Raw genomic sequence first — 16,278 nt, forward strand, 5'->3', positions numbered from 1 at the left:
CTAAGAGAATTCAGCACCACCAAACCAGCCTTACAACAAATGCTAAAGGAACTTATCTAAGTGGGAAACAGAAGAAAAGGACCCACAGAAACAAAAACAAAACAATTAAAATGGTAATACGAACATACATATGGATAATTACCTTGAATGTAAATGGACTAAACGCACCAACCAGAAGACACAGACTGGCTGAATGGATACAAAAACAAGACCCATATACATGCTGTCTACAAGAGACCCACTTCAGACCTAGGAACACATACAGACTGAAAGTGAGGGGATAGAAAAAGATATTCCATGCAAATGGAAATCAAAAGAAAGCTGGAGAATCGATACTCATATCAGATAAAATAGGCTTTAAAATAAAAAAATGTTACAAGAGACAAGAAAGGACACTACATAAAGATGGAGGCATCAATCCAAGAGGAAGAGATAACAATTATAAATATATATGCACCCAATATAGGAGCACCTCAATACATAAGGCAAATGCTAACAATTATGAAAGAGGAAATGGACAGTAACACAATAAGAGTGGGGGACTTTAACACCCCACTTACACCAATGGACAGATCATCCACACAGGAAATTAATAAGGAAACACAAGCTTTAAATGACACAATAAATCAGCTTGATTTAATACATATCTATAGGACATTACATCCAAAAACAGCAGATTACACGTTCTTCTCCACTGCACATGGAACATTCTCCAGGATAGATCACATTCTGGGTCATAAATCAAGTCTTGGTAAATTCAAGAAAATTGAAATCGTATCAAGCATCTTTGCTGACCACAATGCTATGAGATTAGAAATCAATTACAGGAAAAAAACTGTAAAAAAACACAAACACATGGAGGCTACACAATACACTAGTATATAACCAACAGATCACTGAAGAAATCAAAGAGGAAATCAAAAAATACCTAGAGACAAATGACAATGAAAACACAATGATCCAAAACCTATGGGATGCAGCAAAGGCAGTTCTAAGAGGGAAGTTTATAGCAACACAGTCCTACCTCAAGAAACAAGAAATATCCCAAATAAACAATCTAACCTTACACCTAAAGAAACTAGAGAAAGAAGAGCAAACAAAACCCAAAGTGAGTAGACGGAGAGAAATCATAAAGATCAGAGCAGAAATAAATGAAATAGAGACAAAGAAAACAACAGCAAATATCAATAAAACTAAAAGCTGGTTCTTTGAGAAGGTAAACAAAATTGATAAACCTCTAGGAAGACTCATCAAGAAAAAGAGGGAGAGGACTCAAATCAATAAAATGAGAAATGAAACAGGAGAAGTTACAACGGACACTGCAGAAATAAAAAGAACCATAAGAGATTACTACAAACAACTATATGCCAAGAAAATGGACAACCTGGAGGAAATGGACAGATTCTTAGAAAGGTATAACCTTCCAAGACTGAATCAGGAAGACATAGAAAATATGAACAGACCAATCACAAGGAATGAAATTGAAACTGTGATTAAAAATCTCCCAACAAACAGAAGTCCAGGACCAGATGGATTCACAGGTGAATTTTATCAAACATTTAGAGAAGAGCTAACACCCATCCTTCTCAAGCTCTTCCAAAAAATTGCCAAGGAAGGAACACTCCCAAACTCATTTTATGAGGCCACCATCACCCTGATACCAAAACCAGACAAAGATACTACAAAAAAAGAAAATTACACACCAGTATCACTGATGAATTTAGATGCAGAAATCCTCAACAAAATACTAGCCAACAGAATCCAACAACACATTAAAAGGATCATACACCATGAGCAAGTGGGGTTTATCCCTGGAATGCAAGGATTCTTCAATATACGCAAGTCAATCAATGTGATACACCATATTAACTAACTGAAGGATGAAAACCACATGATCATCTCAATAGATGCAGAAAAAGCTTTTGACAAAATTCAACACCCATTTATGATAAAAACTCTCCAGAACGTGGGCAGAGAGGGAACCTACCTCAACATAATAAAGGCCATATATGACAAACTCACAGCAAACATCCTTCTCAATGGTGAAAAACTGCAAGCATTCCCTCTAAGATCAGGAACAAGACAAGGATGTCCACTCTCGCCACTCCTATTCAACATAGTTTTGGAAGTCCTTGCCACAGCAATCAGAGAAGAAAAAGAAATCAAAGGAATCCAAATTGGAAAAGAAGAATAAAACTGTCACTGTTCGCTGATGAGATGATACTATACATAGAAAATCCTAAAGATGCCACCAGAAAACTACTTGTGCTAATCAATGAATTTGGTAAAGTTGCAGGATACAAAATTAACACACAGAAATCTCTTGCATTTCTATACACTAACAATGAAAGATCAGAAAGAGAAGTTAAGGAAACAATCCCATTCCCCACTGCAACAAAAAGAATAAAATACCTAGGAATAAACCTAAAAGACCTATACTCAGAAAAGTATAAGACACTAATGAAAGAAATCAAAGACGACACAAACAGATGGAGGGACATACCATGTTCCTGGACTGGAAGAATCAACATCGTGAAAATGACTATATTACCGAAAGCACTTTACAGATTCAATGCAATCCCAATCAAATTACCAATGTCATTTTTCACAGAACTAGAACAAGAAATTTTACGATTTGTATGGAAATGCAAAAGACCCCGAATAGCCAAAGCAATCTTGAGAAGGAAAAACGGAGTTGGTGGAATCAGGCTTCCTGACTTCAGGCTATACTACAAGGCTACAGTGATCAAGACAGTATGGTACTGGCACAAAAACAGAAATATAGATCAATGGAACAGGATAGAAAGCCCAGAGATAAACTACGGTCAACTAATCTATGACAAAGGAGGCAAGGATATACAATGGAGAAAAGGCAGGCTCTTCAATAAGTGGTGCTGGGAAAACTTGATAGCGACATGGAAAAGCATGAAATTAGAACACTTCCTAACACCATACAAAAAAATAAACTCAAAATGGATTAAAGACCTACATGTAAGGCCAGACACTATAAATCTCTTAGAGGAAAACATAGGAAGAACACTCTTTGACATAAATAACAGCAAGATCTTTTTTGATCCACCCCCTAGAATAATGGAAATAAAAACTAAAAGAAATAAGTGGAACCTAATGAAACTTCAAAGCTTTTGCACAGAAAAGGAAACAATAAGCAAGACGAAAAGACAACCCTCAGAATGGGAGAAAATATTTGCAAACAAATCAATAGACAAAGCATTAATCTCCAAAATATATAAACAGTTTATCCAGCTTAATATCAAAACAACAAACAACCCAATCAAAAAATAGGCAAAAGACCTAAATAGGCATTTCTGCAAAGAAGACATACGGATGGTCAAGAGGCACATGAAAACTGATCAACATCACTAAATATTAGAGAAATGCAAACCAAAATGGCAATGAGGTATCACCTCACACCAGTTAGAATGGGCATCATCAGAAAATCTACAAACAGTAAATGCTGGAGAGGGTGTGGAGAAAAGGGAACCCTCTTGCACTGTTGGTGGGAATGTAAATGGATACAGCCACTATGGAGAACAGTATGGAGGTTCCTTGCAAAACTAAAAATAGAACTACCACATGACCCAGCAATCCCACTGCTGGGCATATACCCAGAGAAAATCATAATTCAAAAAGAAAAGACACATGCACTCCAATGTTCATGGCAGCACTATTTACAATAGGCAGGACATGGAAGCAACCTAAACATCCATCAACAGGTAAATGGATAAAAAAGATGTGGTAGATATATACAATGGAATATTACTCAGTTGTGAAAAGCAATGACACTGGGACATTTGTAGAGACATAGATGGATCTAGAGACTGTCATACAGAGTGTAGTGAGTCAGAAAGAGAAAAACAAATATCGTATATTAACATATATATGTGAACTATAAAAAAATGGTACAACTCAACTGGTTTGCAAGGCAGAAATAGAGGCACAGATGTAGAGAACAAACATATGGACACCAAATGGGGAAAGCGGGGAGGGCTGGGGGAGGGGATGAATTGGGAGATTGGAATACCAAATTGTATACTCTAAATATATGCAGTTTAGTGTAAAAAATTAAAAATTAACAAAAAAAGGGGGGTTATTTTACTTTTAGTTGGAATTCACAGAGAGGGCTGAATTATTTACAGTCTGAAAGAAAAAAGTATATGATATGTATATATGGTACATATATGGTAAATATTCATATTTTGTATATATATACATTTATATACAAACTTAAAATACCACTAAAAATTTATACAAAAGAACAACTTTTATTCGCAATGGATGGCATCACAGAATTTATGTCTAAAAGGACTACATAAAATATATGAGGACAGAGAAAATTAAAATAAAACCATCTTTCAGGCTAAAAATAAAAATGTTCCTCTCTCTGGCAACCAAATGTGACTCCTATGCAATACTGACTTGTAGTAAATAACTGTTATGTAACAGATCTACTCAAAGTATGGCCTGGGCACTGGCTGCAGAAGGTGGACTCTTTTTTTTTTTTTACAGATTTGTAACTAGATAAGTGCTGGCAGTAGAACGTAAATCAGCTACATTACTAGGCACACAGTTTAGTTCAACTTATTTTTTTTAAATTTCAAGACTTTTCCAACAAAGCAAGCATAGCTTTTTCTGGCATAGCTCCTTATCTCATCAGAGGCCACATTTTCAATATAAGATCAGTTATTGAGCAGTTAATGAGAAAATCAAATTTAATGGAGAGAATCATATCACATATACTAACGTAGTTTGGAGATGACCTTCTAGTATTATATGGCAATAATGACAGAAAAGAGAGAGATGGGGGAGAAGAAGAAAATAGAAAACAACTAGACAAAAATGTTTTCCTAATTGTAGAATGAGGAAGCATTTCCAATTGCAAAAAACTATAGAAAAAATATTATGAGATTTGACTACTAAAAAACAGTCTGCGGGTCAAAAACTTTAAAAACAAGATTAAGCTAAGAGAACTAGGAAGATCTTAACAATATATTTGATCAAAAAAGAATGTCCTTAACATCAAAAGAACTCCTGAAAAAATAATCTCTATTAACTTCCATTTCCTCATCTGTAAAAAGATGATAATAGAAATACTTAGTTCAAGACTTTTGTGAGATTGATGTGATATGAATAAACCATTTAGCGCAATGTCTGATAATAAAAGACTTTTAAATTTTTATTAGCCTTTAGTGACCTAATATAAATATGATATTCTAAAATTTTAAAAGGTATGGTACAATTGTGCAGTTAAGAGTTAACTTCGCAAGTTTGGTGGTCCCAAACCTGCACATTCTAAAGAAAGGTCTGTGACTTGCCTTGGTCTTCAGAGCTAACTCTAAGCCCTTGAAATATCCTGCCTAATAAAAAAGTATCTTTGTTTACCTGGGGGCCCTGGGACACGTCCAATAGTTAATAATAACAATGTGATTTGTGGTGGGGGACTTAGAACAGCTTGACCTCTGCAGGGAATGGGTGGTCAGCCATGCCTACATGGCTAAATTCCACTAAAAACCCTGGATACCAAGGCTCGGGTTAGCTTCTCTAGTTGGCAGTACAATGTGCACATTCTCAGACATTATTGAGAGAATCAAGCATTGTCTATACAACTCCACTCGAAGAGGACAAGTGGCAGCTTGTGCCAGGTGTCTCCCGGACCCTGCCCTATGTGTCTTTTTCCTTTGCTGATTTCAATCGATATTCTTTCACTGTAATAAACCATCGTTATGAGTAAAACAGCTTGGCTGAGTTTTATGAGTTTTTCTAGCAAATCACTGAACCTGAGGGTGGTCTCAGGGACCCTCTCCCCACACACAGTAATGTAACCACAATTAATATATTAATAATAAATTATAGCTTGAAATCAAAGTATAATCTCTTACTTTAAGAAATTTTGTTCATAAGGATAAGACATATAAAATATAGTGAATATGTATATACATATGCATTCAACAAACCCTGTCAAAGTTATGAACAATTTCCTAAGGTATTTTTATTTATAAAAACAAAGTTTTAGCCCCCATCACAGTAAATTAATGAAAGTCCTATCTATACTTCATGAGTATAAAAACATTAAATACCAATAAAAACATTCTATTGTTGAAATTTTTGATTCTAAGAAAAATAATCACTGCCCAGACCTATCATTTAGAAAGAAAAATAATTTTGGAAAAGCAATCATATAATATTGGTGTAAATGATTTATTTCCTCTTTCTTGCTATGGATTCTAACTTATACTTTTGTATATAATTATATATAAGATTTTTAATTGGTAACTTCCCAAAGGAAAAACTTAATATACTTTTGCAAACATTATTTAATATTCTTTTGCAATAGGAAAAGAAGGAATTTTTTTTGTTCAATTACTTAAATTCTCATCCCCTCAGCAGCAAGAGTCAGTTTTATTACTTGGTGGCCCATACTGGCTTTTCCAGCTATATTTAGAGTTGCTCTGGGAATTTCTAGAAATCAAATTCAAGGCAACAACCATAAATACACTTATTGCAAATCAATTTAGAAACATTTCATGTGTGATTATAATGGTATTTTTGAATTGACAAGTTTAAATGGAATCATTCTGCCATTCTTAAATTGTGGGTTGAAAAATTAAATGATCCATTTCTGCCTATAGGAAATATTTTGGAAGAATTTATAACCAAAAAAAGAAAGAAACCCAAAAAGGAAAAAAAAAAAGAACAGCTTCATGTAAGTAGCTGGATATGGATCTTAATTAAACCTCTAAGTAAAAGAGTTCTGTTGGTGTGTGTGTGTGCAAATGCACATGTGTAAGATCCATAAATATAATTACCTAACATCTATGAAAACTTTCCCTGTTTCAGAGGCTATAGGTATATGAACATTGTTTCTATTTCCTCTTCCTACATTTTTGTTTCATTGTGCTTTATATCTTACATTGGATGATGATGTAACTTACATAGATGAACTTCCTGCTGTTTGTTTTTTTGTTCTTTATAAAGACACCATTATTCTCAGTGCTCATCTCCCACTCTCTAGAATCAAGAAAATTTTAGCCTCTACTTTTGAGACAAATATTGCTTACTGGTAAGGAGAATTTTTAGCAACTAAGTAGTTCAACATATATCACATGTCCTGGTATTAATCCATCAAGCATTACACATACCTTTGGCACATCTCTATTGATTTTGGGTACAGCTCTATAAAAGTCAAATAAAATAATATTTTACTACCATTTTAGCCATTCCAACCTGAGTTTCTGGTCATAAACCAATGTTTCTACTACATAAAGCTGAAGTGGCCTTTCCTTAAATTATATCATTTAGTAGTTTAAGTAGTTGTACGTTCTTGACTGAGCCTTTGCATGTTAATAAAACAACTTATGCTGTGGTTGGTTCGTTTAATTACTGTTTTTCCTACATTTTAGAATATAACACAGATTGAAGAGATCAATTAAATATATATATGCTTTTAAAATGTAGAACTTCTTCCTAAAATGAACCCTCTAGTATTCAAGGTACTTGACAAAATTATTTAATGTCTGTTTCATTAAAAGTTACTCAGCTTGTCTACCAAACTGTCAATGCATGGCAAAAGTAAAAATTTTAATTACTGAGAAGCTTGCATTTGATTTATAAGAATTATATTTATGATTAATCTGTATTAATATGTATTCATGATTAATTGTATTTGATTGTCTTAAAATGTTTTTAATAATAACTTTCTTGCCTCTAACATTATTCTCAGCATTTTTCATTCAAATGATACATGTGGTTTTTCCTATTATGATTAAACTGAAACATCTTTAAATTATGAAAATTGTATTTGAATTAAGAATCTAAATCCTATCATTCCTGGTATGAAATAGTGAAGGAGATCACTGCATTGCACACTTTCCCTAATGGATGACAATTTTAAAGTATATTTATCTTTTCTTGTTTCTTTTGCAAATAACAAACCCCTCATATATTCTAGAGCAGGTGAATGACCACTGAAAGCCTGCATGGAAGAAGATGAAAGTGTATATACACATTTAAAAACATCAAAAAAATCAATCATGCTGATAACATCCTATTTCTTGGACTAGGTTATGGGTGCATGGGTACACTCAATTTTGGATAATTCATAGGGCTGTATAAGTATGACCTGATCATTTTCCTATACCTCAGTTTACTCGAATAAAAAGATTTTTTTAAACAAACACTGCTATGTCTTATATAAATTTTCATATAAGTTTTCCATTACTAATCAAATTCTACTGCCAAGTCAAGTTTACTCAGTTGTCTACAGAGTCCAGGTATATAATGAAAATGAAGTCAGCTGGGTGAACAATAGCAGAGTGCTGCTGCCTGTGATGAGCTGGGAAAGATGGGCCCAGCCTACAGGGTACAGACGCTACTCAGCTCCAAGGAATGGCTGCCATGTGGGACTGTGAGTCTAATGTTGCCAGGTCTGGAAATTTGAATTTTTATGTCAAATTTATACTTTTTAATGTTGGCAACTGATTCAATTTTTGAAACACTGCTGGCCAAACTAAATATATCTTTGACCAAAGAGGCCTCCATAAAGATGACCTCCCTAAGTAGGACTTCAGTAAATCTGAGTTCAATTAAAATACTTTTTATTTGTACTGCTGATACTGCTAGCATGTAGAAAAGCCTACTGACAAAATTAAGTCTGATTCCCTAGCCCACACCATTCTACTATAATGTATTTCATCCAAATATGTGCTTATGTCTTATGTCATTTGAATCCCAAACCAACCTCATAATACAGGTTATTATCACCATTTTATTGATGAGGAACCCAAGGTCCAAAGATAGTAGACAACTTAATGTAGAAATTCAGAACAATATGACCTGAGTCAGAAGACTTGAGTTCAAATCCTTCCTCCAACATAATATTTTCATAACTCTGGGAGGGTAAATTAAGCTCTCTATACTTCATTTTTCTCCCCTATAAGATGGTTACTCTAACAGTCTACCTCACAAGAATGTTGTGGGGATATATAAGGCACATAGAAATGTGCCCAGCACACAGTAAGTGCTATATAAGTGTTGCTACCACTGCTTATTATTGCTATTTTTATTATCCGTAAAATGAAAAACTTGCTTTGTGTGAGTTTTATGTAAAGTACTTAGAATTATGCCTGAGATGTATTTAATGTTCATTGCACATGAATTGTGTATCCAGTTTAATTCTCTTCCAAATGCATTACTCGTAAACTGTGCAGATTAATTCTTTTGCTCTGTACTGGGTAATAATAAACAGGTACTATTAGAAGCTGGAAGTATTTTTATTTGTATATAGTGTTTTCCTTGGATGCATGAATAATGCACAGCTCTGCAGTGTCAAGACTACTGCAAAGTTTATATCATTTGGAAATGTGTAGTGAAAAGAATCACGTGCCATGTAATGAGTGTCCTGATGAGGATTTCAATCATGTAGTAAGATTTTATTCAGACTCTCAGGAATGCTTACAACATTCAGAAGACACTCTTCAAATTTAGATCATCTTCTCTACCTCCTCGTTTGCCTAATTTTAAAATACTTAGGCTCAAAGCAAAAAATGAAAAGATATGCATGTAATTGAATAATTCAAATTACAAAGTTATATGCTCATATATTAGCATAGCCAGGATTTTTACTTACTTGTGGCCCATTTCATGAGCAATTGTAAATGCAAGGTTCAGGCCATTGTCTTCAGCAATAATACATTTTCTCTTTTCACTACACATTCCACTCAAGTAAGCTATACCTAGAAAACACAAACATTAATTATCATATGTCAGAATTAAAATGCAAATATTGATGCTTGGTATTAACAGAAGAAAAGAAAAATGATAGTTTTTCCCCTCAAATATGTCAATATTAAACTGTGATATCCAGCTCCTATAAACAATTTCAGGAGAAAAATGCATGTGTATATGTCACTCAATAAACTGTTAATATGCTTTTCAATTTCATATTTTAGATGAAATTATTTTATCAGTTATACAATTCTCAAAAGGCATAATACAAAAATACATTTTATAAATACCACTGTTTCATTGTCATGTAAGACAGTCACAACTTAGAAAATGTAAATAAGAAAGCAATGATTATTTAAATATTTTTCAAATATTGAAATCTAGTTTCAAAGAAATACCCTAAAATAAACTATATTTAGAAGACTCTTGAACTCACATTTATATTTTGAGTTAATAAAATTCTGAAAGTTTATTTTGCAAAATACCATTTTAACTAATGTAACATAAGACTGTTACGTTTTATGTTACAACATAAAATACTTCAGTTTCCTCTGAAAACCTCTTAGCTAATAAGATGATCTGACCACAGAGTACATGATACTGAAATATTATTTAAGGCAAAAATTTCAGCAAGATGTTTAATCTTTTGGTTTAAATTATTAGTAAAGATGATAATATCTGAAATCACTAATACTCTTTAGTCAAAGATTTACTAATTAGGATATATCCTTGAATAAATATCATTTAATATCAGGAACTATAATCTTCCAAGAGTACATTTTAATGTATTTTCAAGTAACAAAAGTTATCTACTATAAAAAAATTTATTATTTTTTGAATTAATTGTATGTTCTCTATTTCTCATATTCTTATAAAATACATGTAAGCTCATTTCATGAAAAAATTAAAGCCTGGACAGGTAAAATGATTTGCCAAAGATCACATGACTACCAAAGATGAATCCATCTACCAGCTAATTTTATTTTGCTTCTGATTATAATTTAAAGCAGAGTTGCCCCTAATTAAAGATGGTTAGCTAAATGCTTGTGACTTTTTTTCTATCTTCAGAAACTTAAAGAATAATGGTAAGGAATAATTAAATTTAAATAAAACAATAAATAACCTTGCCCAGGTTTTGGAAAGAGAAGATTCATGACGGAACACGGACTGATTTAGTAGAGCCACAGCCCAAATGACAGAAGAGAAGAATTTTATGAGCGTAATAGAACCCAGAGAGGCTCAAGACTGAGGCACACAAGGTTTGAGGAGGGACATTGCTGGAGGGTTGAAAATAGAGATTAGTTTAAAGCATACCCTTAACTATTCTTTCAAACCTTCATGCAGAATGTCAAGGCCTGGTATCCACTGGCTTATCAGAAAAATGAAGATATACTTGTTAAGCAAAATGTAGTATAAACATGTTATTTAAAAAATATAACTAGAGGAAGAAAGATCCAAGAAACTAAACATACAGATGTTATTTTCTCTATGTATTTAGATATTAAAATAGATCTTACAGACATTTCAAATCCACAAATAGGTGAATAACTTCTTTACTAATGGATGGGTAGATGGATGGATGAATGGACCAAGAGACAGATGATAAGCCCTACTTCATTTGGCTTATTAAGGCAATTGAAATTACTCCAGGGTTACGTCAAGATAAGGTAGGAAGGAAAGATGAAGGTAGTAATAAACAGAAGAGAGAAGAAGAGGAAGAGGAAAGCAACATATTCCTTATCTAGTTCCATTCAACAATAAGTGAAATTAAAACTCGTAAAATTTCTTAAACGTCATGTGAATTTTAAAAGTGCTAAGTCATGTACTTATTAAAACAACAAAAATTGGAAAACAAAGATTTAGGAGTAATTGAACTTCTGTTATAATTGAAGGGAAGACGGAAGGAAGAAAGAAGGGAGATGAAGGGTGAAAGAAAGACGGAAGGAAGAAAGAAGGGAGATGAAGGGTGAAAGAAAAGTATCTCCTCTTAAAAGGATATTAAAATTCTCTTGAGCATTTTAAGATTTTTAAAGAATATATAATTTGAGAGTAAACATTCTGTAAAAATTCTAAATCAAGCTCAACTATAATCAGCATGCCGATGACCACTGTTTGGTACAAAATTTCCTTTAGGATGCCTATATATTTCACCATGTTTTTCACCACAACTAAAATAATTCCATCACTGTACGCAGATTAAAATTCAGCCAATATGGACTGTCATCATGTCATATATCCCTTTGCTACGTCAACCAGTACATATCAAATTTAGTCACTTCAATAAGTTTTGCATCTCTTCTCCCATACCCATTCAAATACATTGTTCCCAAATAAAATAGTATTGTCACTTGTTTTAAATTCTTACATTTTCCTATACTATTTTTTTCTAGACTTACATATTTTTTACATATTTTTCTGTAATGTTACTACATTGGCTAGGATTTTCAGCATAGTGTTGAAATATGTGTGGTATCAAGCTCCGTGTTTTCCCTGCTGACTTTAATAGGAATGTTTACAGTTTCAAAATGGAAGATGATTACTGTAGGACTTTGAAAGATACAGTTTGTTAAGTTAGGGAACTTAATTTCTAATATTCTTGAATGTCTAAATGAAAAAGGAGGCAGTGTTATCTGATGCATGGGCCAAAGGTGAATGGGAGTTGGAAATATTTTTTGGAAAAGAAACAGAAGCTTGAAATAGCAACTGAGAACTAGGAAAGAGAACAGATTAAGGACGAGGGGAACACAATGTAAATGGATCAGAAAGCATATGGTTCAACTGAGGATGGAGAGCATGAACCTGGGGTAGCACTAACATGCCCAGGTGAGTGGTATCCAACCTAATGGCTGACACAGAGAAGGTTTAACATTTGGGTTAAATTTGGACTGAGGTTTTGTAGATTAGGTATAAAGGAAGAATCCTAGGGTGTAAGAGTTGGCAGTAAAACTGCGAGTGAGAGAAGGGATAGAATTTGTAGGGGTTCTATGCTTGATAAGTAAAAACAGTAAGGTCTGAGCCTGATACTTGGGAGAAATGAATACAGTGGTCAGGAGAATGCAGTCATCAATGAGGTAAAAGAACAGATACTTTCCAAAAAAGTACTGGAGATTTTGATAAAAGATGGATTTAGGGATTTTTAAATTTTAGAGTTGAAATTCCATGACATAATTATGTATTGCCATGAGAGTAGAGAAGGGCAGAGGTAGAGGTTGAGGTCAAAGCATAATTAAGTAGTGTTGGGGAACTGATACCATGAACATGAAATTGCGCATGATTACAAAGAATTCAGGAAGGTGGGAAAAGTGGCCAACATCCACAGGAAATGTGAGCAGGAATCAAGGAGATGGATCAGTCACAGTGATGGTGAGAGACATGATGATAAAGCTTAAGAGCTTCAGCTTCAAACGATGAGTTTTTACAAAAGGACGGGGTGATTTTGATTTAGAAGCAGCAGTGGGAAGCAAGAAGAATGCAGCACGTGTACAACTTCGGTATCTTCTCGGCACCAGCCCTGTGGTACAGGGGAAGAGAAAGAATGAACAGTGACCTCTCTGGGAGCCCTAAATTCTTCACCAGGTTATGGGAAATTAATGACTACTGTGTGGTCATGTAAAACTACGGTGATAAAAATGATAATTTATAATATATAAGGCATACTTCATACTATAAAATATAAATGTATATAAAATAAAATTAAAAAATGATGAGTACATATTGACATAGAGGAATGATTACAACTAAGTGTTAAAAATTCCAAATCACCACATTTTTATAGGAGAACAAAAAGACCACATAAATATGCTAAATTGTTAACAGCAACTGTATTATGTGAAGAGATTATGGGTAACTTTTCTTCCTTTTTTCCCATTTTCCAAGTTCATGCAAGTGTTTATAATAGTTTTATAGGGAGAAAATTAAAGATATAAATATGATACGGGGATATGTGTATAAAAACAGATGATTGAACCTGGTGTACCGCCCCCCCCAAAAAAAAAAAAATGATGCCTGAAAAAAAAAAAAGATATAAATATGATAATCATGTTTATGAAATTTGCATAGTAATTAATACAATGTTTTCTAGATCAGGGTGTCATTTAACAATCAAAAATGATCCTCTACTCCTATACTTCTTTTACTCAAGTGTAAAGTCAAAATCTTCAACTAAGTTTCTGATAAATTTGAATTTCATTGTTCTTACATTTGGCACACCAAGGATATTTTCTTTGACTTGAAAGTTATGGAGAATAACTGTAACCATGACTAATTTAAATGACTTGCATTATTCTGTTTAAAAGCCCATGCTTTTCAGTTCCTTTCAAGAACCCACATGTTTCCTATTATAATAAGGGGTAGAGGTTAGGAGGGGAAAGGATTTAACACAGCTGTTATTTAAAGATAGATATAATACAGACCCTTTTCAAAGCACTCTTCTAATATAAAAATTCTGAAAAGACAAAGGAAACCAAAACAACTTCTAATTTCTCATCTAAAAACAAATTAAATCATCCACCAGGAGTCAAGAGAATCTCTCCTCTGAAAACAAAACACACTATCCTGGACATGATATGATACACCTCATCAAGATGATCAGAAACCTCTAAAACCCTATAGGATACATGTTACAATAATGGCCTAATCAGGAAATAAGAGTTTTTATGTGATCAAATAGGTGTATCCTACCAAAAGTAAGTCATCCAGTTTCAAAACAGCTGCTCTTAACCACTAGCTAGACCACCTCAGTTCAAAATCCTAGCTTTCCTGGCACAAAATACTACACAATCCTAGGTAAGTTATTTATCTTATGACTGTACCCTATGAGGTGAGCTTTTCACCTATGAGTCCTACTATTTCTTGAGGCCTAATGTAATGTAATATGTGACAAGTCCCAAAGGTACAAAAATGAATACATGCTGAACACTGCGTTCAGGAGCCTGAGCCACACAAACACCCATTTAAAGATGTTATCACTGAGATATAAAGATGTACCTAGGATATTATGGGAGAATAATTTTAAAAAAGATACCAAGTAGAGGAAAATCAAAGCAAGAATGGCATTTAGAGGGGAAATAGGTTGGCTGCATCACTGAGTAGGCAGAGGTGAGCCAGGGAAAGGAAGTGGAAGTTGGGGGTGCAGTTCCTAAACAAAGGACGGATCAGGGAAAACGGTAAAAAATGTTATGAGAGCTGATGTTACTGATGGAGGGGAAGCTTATGTTCCTTAAACACACAGGCCATGTAGCACATCTCTGCATCAACACTGTATTTGGCACATCCTCAGTAAGGGGTACTTTAAAGGAAATGCATAGAAAGACTAATATAAAATGTGATTCAATGCAGGGCCTTAAATAAAAAATATAATTTAGAAGAATCAAATGTATTTCACCTACAAATTAGCAAAAAATTTTATAATAATTTAATAATGGTGCCCAGATAATATAAAACCCACTTACACAATTACATTCAAATTGGACCTTGAACATCTTTTAAAACAATAACTTGCCTTAACTAGTTCGCTAATTATCTGCCCTTGTTCCATTAAAAGACAAGATGATGATCTAGGACTATAAAAGTACAATTACATAAGTTATGAGTTTAACATCAGTATAATTATAAAGATATTTAAAAATAGGCTTCTACAAAAAAACAAAACAAAAACCAAAAAATAAATAAATAAAAACAGGCTTCTAGATCCTCTTAAATGTTTAAGTAATCTATAACATTCTTAACAGTACAGTTTCTATGAATACTAAGAAAAAAGTGACTTCTAATAACAACAAAAAATGGTATTAGTTTAATAAAAAGTATAGTGAAACTCTGTAGTCAATTAAGGCAGAATATTGTTTAGACACTAAAATATTGTTTACATATTTTCATATCACAGTAGTATGAGACTCCTTTTGTGAAAAACACATAGAGATACCCAATAATATGTAAAATACAAATTTTTGAATGTATAGCTAAGGTTGAAGTAAAAACAATTCCCAAGTACAGGAATAAAGCTTAAAAATATTCAAGTATGGATTGATAAGATCATGAGTTAATGCTGCCAGAACCTGTATAGCATATAAGATACTGTTTTATTAAATAATAGGTGTGATTTCAAAATATCTCCAGTGACAGGTATTAGTGAGTAAGGAACTGAGATCTCTACACAAATCAGAAAGCCTGGAATTGCTGCTGTTAACGACTTTCAAACATATTCTAAAATAAATTTATAAATCCATATGTAGGAAATCAGCAAGGAACTCTGGCTCAAAATAAATTCTGGGTATGCTAGAAAAGACTCCATAAACAAATCAAAACCCCAAGTCACTATCATGCATAGGTGTGAAGCCACAAGAATACTAAACCATGAATGTAATGTACAAATTGATCATACAATTTAGGGATCATGCAAGGATGAGGGAATTCCTTGTCAGTTAAGTAAAAACAAATGAAATATCACTATGATATCATCTCAGAACACATAAAATTCCCAGAGGAAATTCCCACAGGAAAGCTGACTTAAGATGAGCTCACAAATAAAAATTACGAACC

At 33.4% G+C, this 16,278-nt stretch overlaps 1 protein-coding gene across 1 annotated transcript in view; it reads right to left on the bottom strand.

The window, feature by feature from the left end:
• ADAMTS19 (ADAM metallopeptidase with thrombospondin type 1 motif 19) overlaps positions 1-16,278 on the bottom strand; it is a 264,246-nt gene that overhangs the window by 126,171 nt on the left and 121,797 nt on the right. The window contains exon 8 of the mRNA XM_057735960.1: positions 9,644-9,749. Coding sequence (XP_057591943.1) covers positions 9,644-9,749 — 106 coding nt within the window. The remainder of the gene's footprint in view (positions 1-9,643; positions 9,750-16,278) is intronic.

The sequence above is a fragment of the Hippopotamus amphibius genome, chromosome 1 (assembly GCF_030028045.1).
Source record: "Hippopotamus amphibius kiboko isolate mHipAmp2 chromosome 1, mHipAmp2.hap2, whole genome shotgun sequence".
NCBI classification, from domain to species: domain Eukaryota; kingdom Metazoa; phylum Chordata; class Mammalia; order Artiodactyla; family Hippopotamidae; genus Hippopotamus; species Hippopotamus amphibius.